This window comes from Schistocerca americana, chromosome X, assembly GCF_021461395.2.
Source record: "Schistocerca americana isolate TAMUIC-IGC-003095 chromosome X, iqSchAmer2.1, whole genome shotgun sequence".
Classification (NCBI taxonomy): domain Eukaryota; kingdom Metazoa; phylum Arthropoda; class Insecta; order Orthoptera; family Acrididae; genus Schistocerca; species Schistocerca americana.
In genome coordinates, this window is record NC_060130.1 from 842,108,376 (window position 1) to 842,124,364 (window position 15,989).

Genomic DNA, 15,989 nt, shown 5'->3' on the forward strand with positions numbered 1-15,989 from the left:
ATCTCATTAATTACAGATTTATCAATAATCCCCTGCTTTCTGTTTTGTCCAATTTATGTGCATATAAAATAATTTCTACCTTCATATACTGCTTTATTTAATGCTGCTTCAGATATTGGGAATATAATATACTTACATCAGTTGAAGTCCAGATTATTTGAACTCTGATACTATCTAAATAATACACTCTAAGAAAGAGAGAAAAAACACACACACACACACACACACACACACACACACACAATGCACCATGAAGAAATTATACAAATGGCACAGAAATCAATAAATGTTATGTGCATGTACAGACAAACAAGTGGTTACAATTTCAGAAAAATTGCATGATTTGTTCAAGAGAAAGAGCTTCACAAATTGAGCTAGTCAATAACATATTGATTCACCTCTGGCCCTTATGCTAGTAGTTTTTCAGCTTGTCATTGATTGATAGAGGTGTTGGATGTTCTCCTGAGGGATATCATGCCAAATATTGTCCAATTGGCACATTAGATCATCAAAATAGCGAGATTGTTCTGAGTTGGGAAGAGTTCTGGTGACCTTTCTGACTGAGGTAGGGTTTGGTAAGCACAAAGACAAGCAGTAGAAACTCTTGCCATGTGCAGGCAAGTGTTATCATGCTGAAATGTAAGCCCACAATGACTTGCCATGAAGGGCAACAAAATGGTGCATAAAAGATCATTGACATACCACTGTGTTATAAGTGTACCATGGATGAGAACAAATGGTATCCTGCTATGAAAAGTAATGTCACCTTGGACCTTCACTGCTGGTCGTCAGGCCATGTGGTGGGTGACAGTCAAGTTGGTAACCCACCACTGTCCGGGGCATCTCCAGGTACATGTTCACTCTGGAATCTCATTGACTGGAGTAGAATTGTCTTCAGTGATGAGTCCTGCTTTGAATTGAACACCGATGGCCAGCGAAGACAGAACCATAGTACATCAACAATATTCTACGCCTTCTTTTGTTGTCTTTCATGGCAAGCCATCCTGGGGTTACATTTCAGCAAGATAATGCCAGCCTGCATGCAGCAAGAGTTTCTAAACGTGTCTTAGTGTTTGTGAAATCTACCTTGGCCAGCAAGGTGACTGGATCTATCCCCATAAAATTGTAGAAGGAGACCAAGGCTTGACGTTATTGAGAAATGGCTCTACAGTTAAACTGTATTTATCATCTGTAACCTCTCTGGGGGACACTACCTTGATGAAGCACTGTCCGTGCAGGTGGAGAGTCTTGCGTATCTGCGGGAAGCTGAGGGTTATGCCGAAAGTAGAGGACCTACTGCTGGAAAGGCCTCAGCCGATGGATCAGACTAAGAGTGTCCCACAACGTCCCTTCTTCCCTATCCACTCCTAGTCCTACCCTATTCCCTGACCCAACCCAAGGTGTGATGCGATCCGTGCTGAGGGGTGTGTGGCACATGGAAAGATGTGTCACAAATGGAGCCTCAGGCATACCGGGCGACCTCCTTGAGTAATTAGCCTTACACCACGCGGGGTATTCGTGGTGTGGACCTTCTAGATCCCCAAATCTCATGGGACCAACATGGACACGACTACAGAAAAAGAAACTGAGGGGCAAATTGAGACCTCAGATACCCAAACATCGGGAACTGAATGGATGGAAGGCACTTCCAATACTGAATCAGGGTTTAGACCTGACCCAGAAGTGGGAACTGTAACCGAGAAGCTAGACCAGATTAAGATCAAAGGCTTGTCTGGGGCCCAAAGGAGGAAGCTACTCAGGGAACAGAGGGAAAAGGAAGGAAAAGAATGGCTTCCTAAACACAAATGGAGGGAAGTAAAGGGACTAGAACCAAAGACCCCCAGGAAAAAACTGTCTCAGGTTGAAGGGGACATGCAGACCCCCACAACGTCAAAGACAGGTAGTAAGTGGATAAGGGAGGAATCAAAGACTCCCTCCTCCCTGGATAAGCGAGTCCAGAAAAAACCGAGGCAAGAAATAGGGAAACAGACCTATAGTACTGCAGTCTCGGTTTTTAGGATGGCAGTTATCCAGGAAGGTTATCCACTGGTGGCCATTATCTCGGAGCAGGAGGAACTAGTACAGATGGCCCTCTTAGAAAAGATTGGGGGGGATGCTGGCCCAGGTCCCAACTTCAGGAGGGTCTATCTAGACTGTGGTGCACTCATTTTTGTCTGTGAGGGGTGCACACAGTAGAATGACTCAAGGACAAGGTGCCCATGATATCCCCATGGGAAGATGCGAAGCTGCTCATCAAGGTGGCAGCAGAGCTTCTTAAGACCGCAAAGATATCATTATGGATACCCAAGATCCTTAAGGAAGTCTCTCCCAAGACTCTGTTCGGGAAAATAGGGGCCCAGAACCCAAAAGTCCTGACAGAAGACTGGAGAGTGATTAACAAGACGGTTGCTCTGGAAGGACGAACCCTGGTGGTGGAGGTTGGTGAGAAGTCCCTGAAGGCGATGTGGGAGCAGGACCAGAAACTGTTTTTAGGGTTCTCGCAGGTCACTGTCAGGGTTGTCAAAGACCTTAAAGATGGCAGTAAGACGGTGCCTGGAGGTGCTGCATATTAATCTGCAGCACAGTAAACGGGCCTCTGCTGCCCTGAGCTGCTGCCTGGGGAGACATGAAGTGGACGTGGCTCTGATACAAGAACCCTATTTATACAAAGGGGGTGTATCGGGCCTCAGAGGCACTGGAGGTAAGCTGATTTATGCTAGAAATCTAAGGAACTCCAGAACATGCATCTATGTTAGAAACGGCATTTCTTTCATGCCAACGATGGATTTCTGCTCTAGGGACTTAGTGGCCATCAAAATGCAGCAATATGAGGAAGGTATCACAAGGGAAATTGTTTTGGCCTCAGCATACCTTCCTTATGAAGACAGTTCTCTCCCTCCCTTGGAGGTGAGGAGACTGGTAGAGACTTGTCATCGGCAAGGTGACCAACTGCTGGTGGGGTGCGACGCCAATACCCACAACCTAGTGTGGGGCAGCAAGGACACCAACAGTAGAGGTGAGTACCATCTTGAATTCCTCTTAGCTAACAAATGAGAGGTCCTGAATAGAGGCAATGAACCTACATTCGGGAATAGCAAAAGGGAAGAAGTAATTGACATAACATTTGGTTCCATGACAATGGGTAGCTATGTCAAACAATGGCATGTGGTGTTGGAGCCATCCCCATCGGACCACATGTACATTAAATTCAAGGTTGAAATGGGAATCAGACAGGCCATGACTTATAGAAAACCCAGGAAAACACACTGGGAGACATATAGAAGGGACCTTGACTTAGGCTTATCGGAAATTAAAACCACGATAAGGAAGCCAGTAGAATTTGAGGAAGTAGCAGAGGCTGTTACCTCTGCCATAGTGACCTCATATCAGGACAACTGCATAATCACCAGGAAGTGCACAAATAGGAGTGTTCCTTAGTGGAATAACAAATTGGAAACACAAAGAAAACAGGTAAGGAGACTGTTTAATATTGCGAGACACAAAGGACAATAGGCTAAATATCGTGAGGCCCTTGTCAGTTACAACCTTGCAATAAGACAAGCAAAGGAGGCATCCTGGAATGCATTCTGTGAGGAAGTGGAAGGCATGGCTGCACAAGCCAGACTTTACAAGATTCTCACTAGAGTACCAACTAATCCAGGAGGTACGTTGAGGAAGGAGGATGGGGAATATACAATGACAGCACATGAGACGCTGGAATTGCTCCTCAAAACTCACTTTCCTCAATATGCTCTGCCGGATAACACAGACCAGTATGTGACCCCAGAGAGACAACGGTTCTCAGATACTCGAAGAGAGGACTGGGAAGTGGCCAAGGAGTGTGTGAACTTCAACAAAATTCAGTGGGCGGTGGGAACATTCCAGCTGTTCAAGTTACCTGGCCCGGATGGAATTTTTCCAGCCCTCCTGCAACAGGCAGGAGGAAAGCTTATAAGAATCCTATGCAGGCTATTTAGGGTTAGCTTAGCAGTAGGAATTATTCCCAATGTTTGGAGGGCAGAGAAGGTTGTCTTCATTCCAAAGACAGGGAGAATTGATCATATCAAGGCCAACGATATGAGACCAGTCAGTCTGTCCTCCTTCATTCTCAAAGCACTGGAAAAACTAGTTAATGTATACGTTGGGGAGAGGAGGCTATGTAGGGTCCCTCTACACCTGAACCAACACGCATACCAACCAGGTAAATCATGTGAAACAGCTCTCCACCAACTCATTGGGAAGGTGGAAAAAGCACTTCACTTCCAAGAAATAGCCCTCTGCATCTTCCTGGATATTGAGGGGGCCTTTAGTAACATGACTTTCGATTCCATGGGAAGGGCAGCAGAGGTGCATGATCTGGGGACCACTATGTGTAGGTGGACCAGAGCCATGCTTAGTGGAAGAAAGGTAGAGGCGACCATGATGAATGAAAAGATGGTAATTACGACCACTAGAGGCTGCCCACAAGGCGGAGTTTTGTCTCCTCTATTGTGGAATCTAGTGGTGAACGAACTCATTGAGGAACTAAATCCCAGACAATGCTTCTGCCAAGGATACACAGATGACCTTGTCATAGTAATACTTGGCAAATTCACTGACACAGTTAGGAATATGGCACAAGGAGGATTGGACTTTGTGCAAAAATGATGCATTAAACAGGAACTGAGAGTTAATGCTAAGAAGACTGTCATGGTGCCATTTACGAAGACATATTCAGCATGCAAGTTGGAATCTAAAGCTCTTCGATGAAACTCTACCTGTGAAGGGGACAGTGAAATATCTAGGGGTAACCTTGGATGAGAAGATAACTTGGACCCCTCATATTAAGAGTATCTGCTCCAAGGCAAAAAGCACTTTAGTGAGTACTAGGAGGGCTTGTGGAAAAAACTGGGGCCTAAGCCCCAGGGGTATGCACTGGATATGCACCACAGTGGTTAGACCTAGGATTTCCTATGGGGCCGTAATGTGGTGGAAGAAGGTAGAACAGCGGGTTGCTGCTAAAGAGCTTGCTAAGATGCAGAGATTGACCTGCTTAGCCATAATGGGTGGAATTAGCAGCACACCAACCTCTGGAATGGAAGCCATGCTGGACATGCCTCCACTTCACCTTTGGGTTAAGATGGAGGCAGCAGCTGGGGCATACAGACTTAAAACTGGCCAAAACTGGGTCTCATTTGGATATCCAGAATCACACACTAACATAGTGAGTGAGGTAAATATAGGTATGGCTGGGGAAATGCCCGCTGACTATATAATAACTCCTAACTACTTTGACAAGCCTTACAACATAATAATTGGAAGTAGTGAGCAATGGAAGAAAACCGTATGGGGGACATTGTGTGGTTCACCGATGGGTCGAAAACAGATCAAGGCATTGAGGCAGGGTTGTACAGGGTTCAGCCAAGACTGGAGAGCAGCATCCCTCTAGGGAAACTGGCCTCTGTATTCCAAGCTGAAATTACTGCAATCAGGGCATGTGTGGAGGGGAATATGAGTAGGTGCTACAATGATCATAGCATCTACATCTATTCAGACAGCCAGGCAGCCCTGAAATCATTGGCAGCTCCTGCAACAAGATCTAAGGTTGTTGCAGATTGCCACAGGGCTCTGGTGGAGCAAGGGGGAAGCAATAGGGTGTACCTAGTGTGGGTCCCTGGTCACTCAGGGATCTGTGGCAATGAACAAGCCAATAGATTGGCTAGGATGGGGCAACAACTCCATTTATTGGACCGGAACCTGTCTTGACAATCATCAAGGCTATGATCAGATTAAAACTACGGAACTGGCTGAGGAAACAGCATGTAGGATATTGGACCAAGGTCCATAAACAAAAACATGGTAAATTAATGATGCCCAAGCCATGTTTTAAAAGAAGCTCTGTAATCCTGGGATTGAACAGGAAAGAGATCAAACTCATGACTGGACTGATGACCAGCCATGGGAACTTCCAAAAACACCTACACACTATGTGTATAATGGAAGAGGACCTTAAACGTAGGATCTGTGATGAGGGTGAAGAAACTGCATCACACCTAATCTTTGGATGCATCGCATTGGAGAGTAAAAGATACAGAATCTTAGGGACAACTAGACCTGAAGAAATTGTGTCTAACAAAAAACTGGTAGAGGGACTCCTTGCACTATTTAAGGGTACAGGTTGGCTTTACTAGATATACAGGTAGCGATACCGCACAATAAACCTAGTTTCGGTGCGGACAGTGGCGGGGTAGACCTAAGCTGTTTTAGCTCTCCTGTTAAAATCAAATCAAATCAAATCAAATCAATCATCTGTAAAGACACACGTTTTTGCAACAACTTAACAAATATCTTCCTGAATGTAGCAACTACAGATGTGATCAGAAGAATTACAAAATAACACTGTGAGATAGTAGTTCAGATCCCCATATTGCCATTCAGGTTTAGGTTTTCCATGATTTCCTTAAATCACTTAAAGTTAAAGCCAGGATGGTTTCTTCAATAGGGCCAGTATTCTTCTCCAATATGACCTTGTGCTCCACCTATAATGACCTCATCATCAATGGCACATTAAGGTTTAATCTTCCTTCCACTTTGTACAAAATTATAAATATACTACTCACTTTTTATCATTAACTTTCTTTAACTATCATAAAAAATGTAAATTTCGTGTGACTAGGGCCTCCCATCAGGTAGAACATTTGCCAGGTGCAAATCTTTTGATTTGATGCCACTTCAGCGACTTGTCCAGTGATAACTATCATTGTATACAAGCAATAAGAATTATACCTATGCTCATTGTCTATCTATCTGTGTGTTTTTTGTAGTATTGTACTAGCTTAATGTTAGCTGATTAGCCTTTGCAGTTGTGTTTTCTAAAGAAATTGGTACAAAAGTCTCTTATTGTGACATAAGCATGCATCCTTTTTATATACCTGAATTCATTGACAATAATGATTACATAAAATGTTCACAGGTACAGAAATACTCTAATGTAAATTTGATCATATCAACTAATTATACCTATACACTTACTGTTAGCTAAGGAATATAGAATTTTCTGTGGAGATATTGCAAACAACAAGATTTCACATACTGACGAGATTCACCTAACCAGTTTAATTTCAGGATTTTATTTAAAGATACAAAATAGTGATTTAGGGTACCTTATAGTGCAAGCTATTTTATCTTTAAGCAAGCAGTCAGATTCCGTATAGAAAGTACACTCCTGGAAATGGAAAAAAGAACACATTGACACCGGTGTGTCAGACCCACCATACTTGCTCCGGACACTGCGAGAGGGCTGTACAAGCAATGATCACACGCATGACACAGCGGACACACCAGGAACCGCGGTGTTGGCTGTCGAATGGCGCTAGCTGTGCAGCATTTGTGCACCGCCGCCGTCAGTGTCAGCCAGTTTACCGTGGCATACGGAGCTCCATCGCAGTCTTTAACACTGGTAGCATGCCGCGACAGCGTGGACGTGAACCGTATGTGCAGTTGACAGACTTTGAGCGAGGGCGTATAGTGGGCATGCGGGAGGCCGGGTGGACGTACCGCCGAATTGCTCAACACGTGGGGCGTGAGGTCTCCACAGTACATCGATGTTGTCGCCAGTGGTCGGCGGAAGGTGCACGTGCCCGTCGACCTGGGACCGGACCGCAGCGACGCACGGATGCACGCCAAGACCGTAGGATCCTACGCAGTGCCATAGGGGACCGCACCGCCACTTCCCAGCAAATTAGGGACACTGTTGCTCCTGGGGTATCGGCGAGGACCATTCGCAACCGTCTCCATGAAGCTGGGCTACGGTCCCGCACACCGTTAGGCCGTCTTCTGCTCACGCCCCAACATCGTGCAGCCCGCCTCCAGTGGTGTCGTGACAGGCGTGAATGGAAGGAAGAATGGAGACGTGTCGTCTTCAGCGATGAGAGTCGCTTCTGCCTTGGTGCCAATGATGGTCGTATGCGTGTTTGGCGCCGTGCAGGTGAGCGCCACAATCAGGACTGCATACGACCAAGGCACACAGGGCCAACACCTGGCATCATGGTGTGGGGAACGATCACCTACACTGGCCGTACACCACTGGTGATCGTCGAGGGGACACTGAATAGTGCACGGTACATCCAAACCATCATCGAACCCATCGTTCTACCATTCCTAGACCGGCAAGGGAACTTGCTGTTCCAACAGGACAATGCACGTCCGCATGTATCCCGTGCCACCCAACGTGCTCTAGAAGGTGTAAGTCAACTACCCTGGCCAGCAAGATCTCCGGATCTGTCCCCCATTGAGCATGTTTGGGACTGGATGAAGCGTCGTCTCACGCGGTCTGCACATCCAGCACGAACGCTGGTCCAACTGAGGCACCAGGTGGAAATGGCATGGCAAGCCGTTCCACAGGACTACATCCAGCATTTCTACGATCGTCTCCATGGGAGAATAGCAGCCTGCATTGCTGCGAAAGGTGGATATACACTGTACTAGTGCCGACATTGTGCATGCTCTGTTGCCTGTGTCTATGTGCCTGTGGTTCTGTCAGTGTGATCATGTGATGTATCTGACCCCAGGAATGTGTCAATAAAGTTTCCCCTTCCTGGGACAATGAATTCACGGTGTTCTTATTTCAATTTCCAGGAGTGTGTAAAACTGGAAACAAAATACCTATATGATATGCAATACTGCTCCAGTGATTGGCAAATGTCTGCAGAGGGCATGACTCAACAAAATTCAGTAGTCAACATATTCAGCAAACATAAATAAATCAAATGAAAACAAACTCTCACCATTTTTTATATGCATTGTTGACAGTCCTGAAGCTGTCATACAAGCTGCCATACTAAGGCTACTAGTTATAACTAGTTTCCGTCGACCAAAATGTTTCATCAAAATTGTGCTTACTATACTCATTCCAAATCTCATTAGTCCCAAAAATACTGTTGCAAGATTAGGATCAAGTTCAGTTCCAACCTCCTGTCATAAAAAGAAAAAAAAATAGTATTAAGTTTATCAGCTATGGTATCAAATGGCTTTAGTTTACGCAAAATAGACTGTAACTTTCTTTCATTTAAGAATAGGCACTGACATCTGATGACTCAGCAGTAAACATAGTAATAATTCACAAATTATTTTGTCTGTCAGAAACAATAATGAAGGTGAATTTCCAGTGTAAGTTGTTAGGCTGTAATGTTGGGTGGATCATGAAGTGTAAGCAGGACACAAATATGGTATGCAGAAAGGTCAGGAACAAAAATTTAACAAAACTGTTGCCAGTGCCAGTGCTGCCAGACCTCTTCTACTGTAAAATACTTCAGGGACCATTGTGAGGCACAGTGGTAGAAAATTGTGTGTTTCAGAGCCTTGGCTTCACTACCTCGACTGTGAGGAAGATACTCACCTCTTCACCTTTTTTTTATTTTTTTAACAAAAAACTCAAGGTGTGCTATGTGCTGATGAGGTGAATGGCTGTTGAGATAAAATAGTCTCTAGCGAGCAACCTCTGGGGCAACTGCCACTCCGCAGTTGTGAAAGGCTCATTCAGGCATGCGGGGCACTGTGTGGCTTGACATTTGTTTCCCTAGCAGCTGGGATCCCTATGTAACAATCTAAATTCACACCTGCACCTGACAGGACAAGTGTATTTTCAGGTAGTACCTACCCCTCTCCCCACTCCTCCCCAACAAAGAGAGCTTGGTTTGTCAGTCTGCCCTAAAATTATAGTAACAGGTCAGTAGTCTGCCATAACACTTTCATACTAATCAAGAGAGCAGAGGGAACCTTTGTAAAGGTCTCCCCATTCTATAATCACAAGGTATGGGAGGGTATTGCTGGGTCCTCAAGAAGTGTTAAATGACTTTGTTATGGAACACTTCTATTTGAAACCGTCACATCAAACCAAGTATCTAAGCTTCTGGGATGCAAGGCCTTAGGTGACCAGCCTGTTGTGGCTGACTTGCATGACACCATTAACTTCTGTAAAGGTGCGGTTACCTGCTCCAATATAATGGGGATGGACCCTGAGGAGCTATACGAATGGAAAAATATGAGTGTCATGCAAGTGCAGAACTATATGGAAAGACTCAATGACACACTGTTCTATTCTAATTTTCAACACACTGGAAACACCTGAACATATTCTTGCAGGCTATATCCATCTTAAATCCAATGTAATACTTCATATGTGAAAGATTTGGTCATACTGCTGTGGAATGTAATGGGAGGGCTACAAGTGGAAATTGTGGAGGCTCAGCTCATGAATCAGGCAACTTTTGCACACTTCCTCTGAAATGTATAAACTGCTCTGGGGATCACCTAGTATGGAGTAGGAAGTGTGAGGTTTATAATGAGGAAAGGAAAATTCAGGAGTTAAAAGTTGTCAGGAGCCTGCCCTATAGTGAAGCTAAAACAGCTTTCAAAGCTGTGCGACCTCTGGTGTTTGCTGCTTCTTTTGCATCACCCTTAAGAAGCCAGTTGCCAAGAGTGATGCCTCTACACAAATCCAAACCACAGATTCAAGTATGAGTACATGCACTTGTCAGTGTACCTGTGGGGAGAAAGCTACACTTAACAATGAAATCATCTGTAAGCCATCAACAGTGGACTTGAAACCTCGGCCACTATCTATGCAAGCTAACTCTAAATGTAGAAAAATGTAAGTTAATGCAGATGCAAAGGAAAAACAAGACTGTAATGCTTGAATACAGCATTATTAGTATGCAGAACAATGGGCCATTTGACATGCTTCCTGGTGTGGTTGAAGACTGTGGGGCACCCACTGGGCACACACTTTGCACATGTGCAGTCATTCTTCCATGATAGTGTGAACACTTCCAATGCTAAATCAAACCACGGCAGCTATGGCTTTCACTGTCACTTAGCAGTCCTGGGTAATGAGTTCATCCACCAGTTGGACAATGTCATCGGTAATGCAGTGTGGTGCTCCAGACTGTGCATCATTGGCTAACTACACCCGTCCTTCCCTGAAGCGCTTGTGCCACACCTTGACCCTTGCAAGGGACATGCAGTGTTCACTGTACACTTATGACATTCGTCGCTGAATGTCTGTTCCTCTTACTCCTTCCATTGTCAGAAAACAAACAACATGTCTTTGCTCTTCTTTTGATGCCTCCATGTCACTGTTTGCATTGCGACTGGCAGCGTTGGACGATTGATGCATGCTGTTGCTGCTAGCTCTGTATAGTCACATGATGTGCACTCGTGCACGTGTGCCCTCTAGCGATGGGCTGTCAACTTCCACGCTCTGGTTGGAACCACACCTCATTACACACGGCACAATATTACCCTCCTGGCACTGATTTGCACATTCCAGACTCTGACTTGTTTCTTTTTGAAGGCCCCTTATAGGTAAATACCAGGATGGTTCCCCCACCCCACCTCAGATACACGATGCACAAACACTTTGAAAAATGAGGTCACATTTGACCCTATGATTACACTAGACACAGACAGAAGGGATACACTGATTCCCGGTGGAGGGGGGAGGGGGGGGGGGGAGGAGGGGGGGGGGGGGGGAGAGGAGGCTGACAGTACCTTTAACATGACTTTGGGAGTGGCAACCCCACTATAATGAGAGTCTGTATATGGGTACGGTTGGTTCTCCGCAAAACTGGAAAAGTACCATACCAGTACTGACTCAACATTGCCTGGATAAAGAGTACTGGATAGGAATTAAGGAATGTGGAGGATGATGTTCAAGATTTATTTGGATTCACTGTGTGGAAAAGGTATTCACACAAGTACAAGCAGACACTCAATATTTTTTTATGCTCTCCTATCTTGAGGTAAGACAGTTATGGCTAGAAACATGAAGGTTTGAGTTTAAGGTCTTATCAACACTGAGGTCTTTAGAACCTAGAGTATACAAAGACATGCAAAGAAGTCTACTGTGGCTGCATTATAGGAACCATAATCACATTCATCTTAAGCAGTTTAGGGAAACAGTGACGAGTTAATACCAATTCATTCCAAATACGAGTACAAAATCGTAACCACTTTGCCACTTCACTTAATCTGATTGACCAATATGTTTTGTATTATTGAAACACTATTCCAGAACCTGGAACTCAGTACCAGTTGTAGTATAAGAACAACAAAGATTTTCAGTATTTCATGGTATTATTGATTCAATTTAAAAATTTAAAATGCTGCCATAGACTACCCATTGTAGAAAGATTATAAGACCAATTAATGAATCAATGCTAAACAAGTTGATAAGTAAACTGAATTTAATAAAATGGGATAAAATAATAATTGCTGCAGGTGCCAATGAATATACCAACAAATTTTTAGAACTGTTAACTGAAAATTTTGAAGCATGTTGTCCTAAATGCTGCAAGAAAATATCAAAGCAAAATCATTACACCAAATGACAAAATCTAAAAAGCTGGTACACCTCACATCCCAGTAGAATAAGAATCATAATATTACTCTATCATGGTAGGTCCAAGTACAATAATGCAGACAAGGAAATCTATTTGAAAATGAAATCTAGACAGCTAAGTGCAAAGCAAATGACACATTTATACTGAACTCAGTGAATAAATGCAAAGCTGCACGAGAAATTATTAAAACAGAAATAAACTGTGACAAAAAAGTATACCAGACACCAGTTCCACCTGTCAGTCCTCAATCAGATAACTGCATAATGGAGGATGGGAGTAAGGTAGAGGCACTGCTGGCAGAAATGAGCAGTAAGCAGAAATTTTATATGAGGGTAATTATCCAGAATGTTTAAAAATATCTGTAGTTACACAAGTAGATAAGAAAGGAGATATAGCATTTCCAGATAACTATCGACCAATATCACTTATACCCATAATATCAAAACTAATAAAATACTACTTGCATAAACAGATGAGTTAATATTTTGAACATAATGATATACTTACCTCCTCATAGTATGATTTCAGATCCAGCGTTTCTACATTCAAAGCAGTTGAGAGTGTGGTAGCAAAAATATACAACTGCTTTGAAATAAAGATATTATCTGTGCTACACTGTTGGACCTCAGGAAAACTTTTGATATGGTGTCCCACAATATTCTGATGAAAAAGATCTACCCCTATGGCGTGAGAGAGAATGTTCTATGCCTAATGCAGTCTTACTTGGACAATAGAAAAGAGTTAAGGTAAATGATCAAATCTTAGAATGTCCTCAGTTGTAAAGGGTGTACCTCAAGGATCTGTTGTTGGACCTTTCCTTTTCATTATTTATATAAATGATTAACCTGCAGTTGTACCATGTGATGCAGTGCCAAATGCTGATGACACAACACTCATCACATGTGATACCAACTTTGAAAATGTGCAACACAGCATGGCAGTGGCTATGCACTACTTGATTTGAGGGAAATGTACCATAGAAGAATGATAGTAAAACTGAAGCTATTGTATTCAATCTGAACGCTCCCAGTCATGATAACAAAACAGTAAAGTTATTAGGATTTCATTTAGATCAAAAGCTCAGCTGGGATACCCACACGGGGAAGATATGTGGCAAATCGGCATATGTCATCTGTCTGCTTTACAAGCTGAGGAGCAGTGTGAGTAAGGAACTTTCGTTATATGTATATTTTGCATTCTTCCATTCCCACCTGAAGTATGGAATACTATCATGGGGCAATTCTGTAGACTCAAAATTTGTGTTCAAATGGTAATAGAAAGCCATAAGGTGCATAGCAGGAGTCACCCCATATGAGTTGAGTCGGGATTATTTTAAGAAACTGAATATAATGACAGTGCCTGGGCTGTATATTTACAACTGCCTTGTCTTCATTAAAGAGAATCTGAGTAAATTTAACTTAAGGAAGACAGTTCATGACCATAACATAAGAAGTGGACTACAATTAATATGCCATATGCTAGGCTTGTAAAGACAGATAACACTTACAAGTATCTTGGTCCTGTCTACTTCAACAAATTACCTGAAAATACCTACACAGTGCCAGTAAATAAATTTAAAACTAGTCTTTCGAGGTGGATGAAAAGTAAAGTAATTTACTCTGCTCAAGAGTTCCTTGAGTATGTGATAAATGACCCACTTTCCTTGTGAGAATGAACAATAAATTAACTGCAAACTATACATATGCCACAGTGTGCAACTATTTTATTACTGTTTCATGTATTTATTGTTAATTATTTATTTGTCATTCACTAGACTGTAGTTCATTTATCTTGTAACTGATCTGTTTGTAAACTTCTTGTTGTTACTGACATTTGCATAAATGCATACTGTATCCAACTTAAGTTATTATATTGTAGTTAATGACATATGTCATCTCAAAGTTTATATTATTATTATTATTGTGTTAACACTGATGACACCAATTGCATGTTAATATTCTCAAAGATGGAATAAAACATTTGTATTTGTAAAATAAGACAAGTATTACAGTTTGAAACAGTGTGTTTGGGTTGATGCAGTGTTAACTGAGGGCATGCAGATACACAGACTTCATTCATCCAGCATTTGGGAATGAGAGCACTTAGCAACTTCTAACAAAGATTACACATAATTTCAAACACACACACACACACACACACACACACACACACACACACACAAATGTGAAACGGAAAAGTTTATCACTTAGAACTTTTTCTGGCTTATATGTGTAAAGGCAAATATTCAACAAATTAACTTATACGTGAAGTAATCAGACATTTGAAGCTATTTTGTATATGAGAGTTCAATTCTTTAAAGAATCAGTGGTTTACTTGTATTCAACCAACTGATTAAAATTCTGGTCTCTGCAAAGTAAAATAATTGCCTAGCACTGTGTAATTAATATAGTCCTTACTTGTAACATGCATGAATATATATCCTTGGAAAAATCACTGAGATACTGGCTAGTCAGGAAAGTAAATGCTCATACCTATATAAACCATAGGCCTATTGATCATCACCACCTATTGTTATTCAGTGTGAAGTGATAATTGCAAATATGCATCTGATGAGTCTAACAGGAAGAAGGAAATAAATGGAGCAATAAAGGAATTAGAGCCTCTTGCCAGAAAAAATTATTACTTTGTGAAATGTGTAAGTGTCAAAAGAAACCCAGTTGTTATATGTTACTGGTATCTGTGTGCCACATATGTACAGTTCAGTGTCCTTTATGACATTGGACATCTTAAACCCAGGGTTATACTGTACAGTAGCTATTTACATTTTCACATTATGTTTTAGAGGTTAGGGTTGATGTGTATGGTCACAGCAGTTCAGAGGAAGGCTGCTAGATTTGTTACAGTAGGTTCTAATAACATGCAAAAGTTATGGAGATGCTTTGGTAACTCAAATGAGAATCCCTGGATGGAAGGCAACATTCTTTTCGGGGGACACTATAGAGAAAATTTTGGGAATCGGCATTTGAAGCTGATTAGTTTAGATTAGATTAGATTTACTATCATTCCATTTGATCCATATTGAGGAGGTCCTCCAGGATGTAGAGAATGTCAGAAAAACAACAATACATGACAAATATTTACAACTAAAACAAATAAGCTAATGTTCCATTCCACAGGTCCCATGTGGAATGATCATCATTTTTTAATGAACACTATATGGAAGAGTCACTTTACAAATACTAATGCACTGAATTTAAAATAAAAAAGTTTTTTATTTATTTATAAGGTAATAAACTTCTTGTTGTTACTGACATTTATGTAGGTGAATATGGATTGGGGGGAAGAAATGAAAGAGGAAGCCGCCTTGTAGAATTTTGCACAGAGCATAACTTAATCATAGCTAACACTTGGTTCAAGAATCATGAAAGAAGGTTGTATACCTGGAAGAATCCTGGAGATACTAAAAGGTATCAGATAGATTACATAATGGTAAGACAGAGATTTAGGAACCAGGTTTTAAATTGTAAGACATTTCCTGGGGCAGATGTGGATTCTGACCACAATCTATTGGTTATGAACTGCAGATTGAAACTGAAGAAACTGCAAAAAGGCGGGAATTTAAGGAGATGAGAGCTGGATAAACTGAAA

The 15,989-nt window shown here is 42.2% G+C and overlaps 1 protein-coding gene across 1 annotated transcript in view; it reads right to left on the bottom strand.

Moving 5' to 3' along the window:
- The window catches only part of LOC124555442 (facilitated trehalose transporter Tret1-like), a 190,624-nt gene that overhangs the window by 2,162 nt on the left and 172,473 nt on the right, over positions 1-15,989 (bottom strand). The window contains exon 8 of the mRNA XM_047129352.1: positions 8,766-8,952. Coding sequence (XP_046985308.1) covers positions 8,766-8,952 — 187 coding nt within the window. The remainder of the gene's footprint in view (positions 1-8,765; positions 8,953-15,989) is intronic.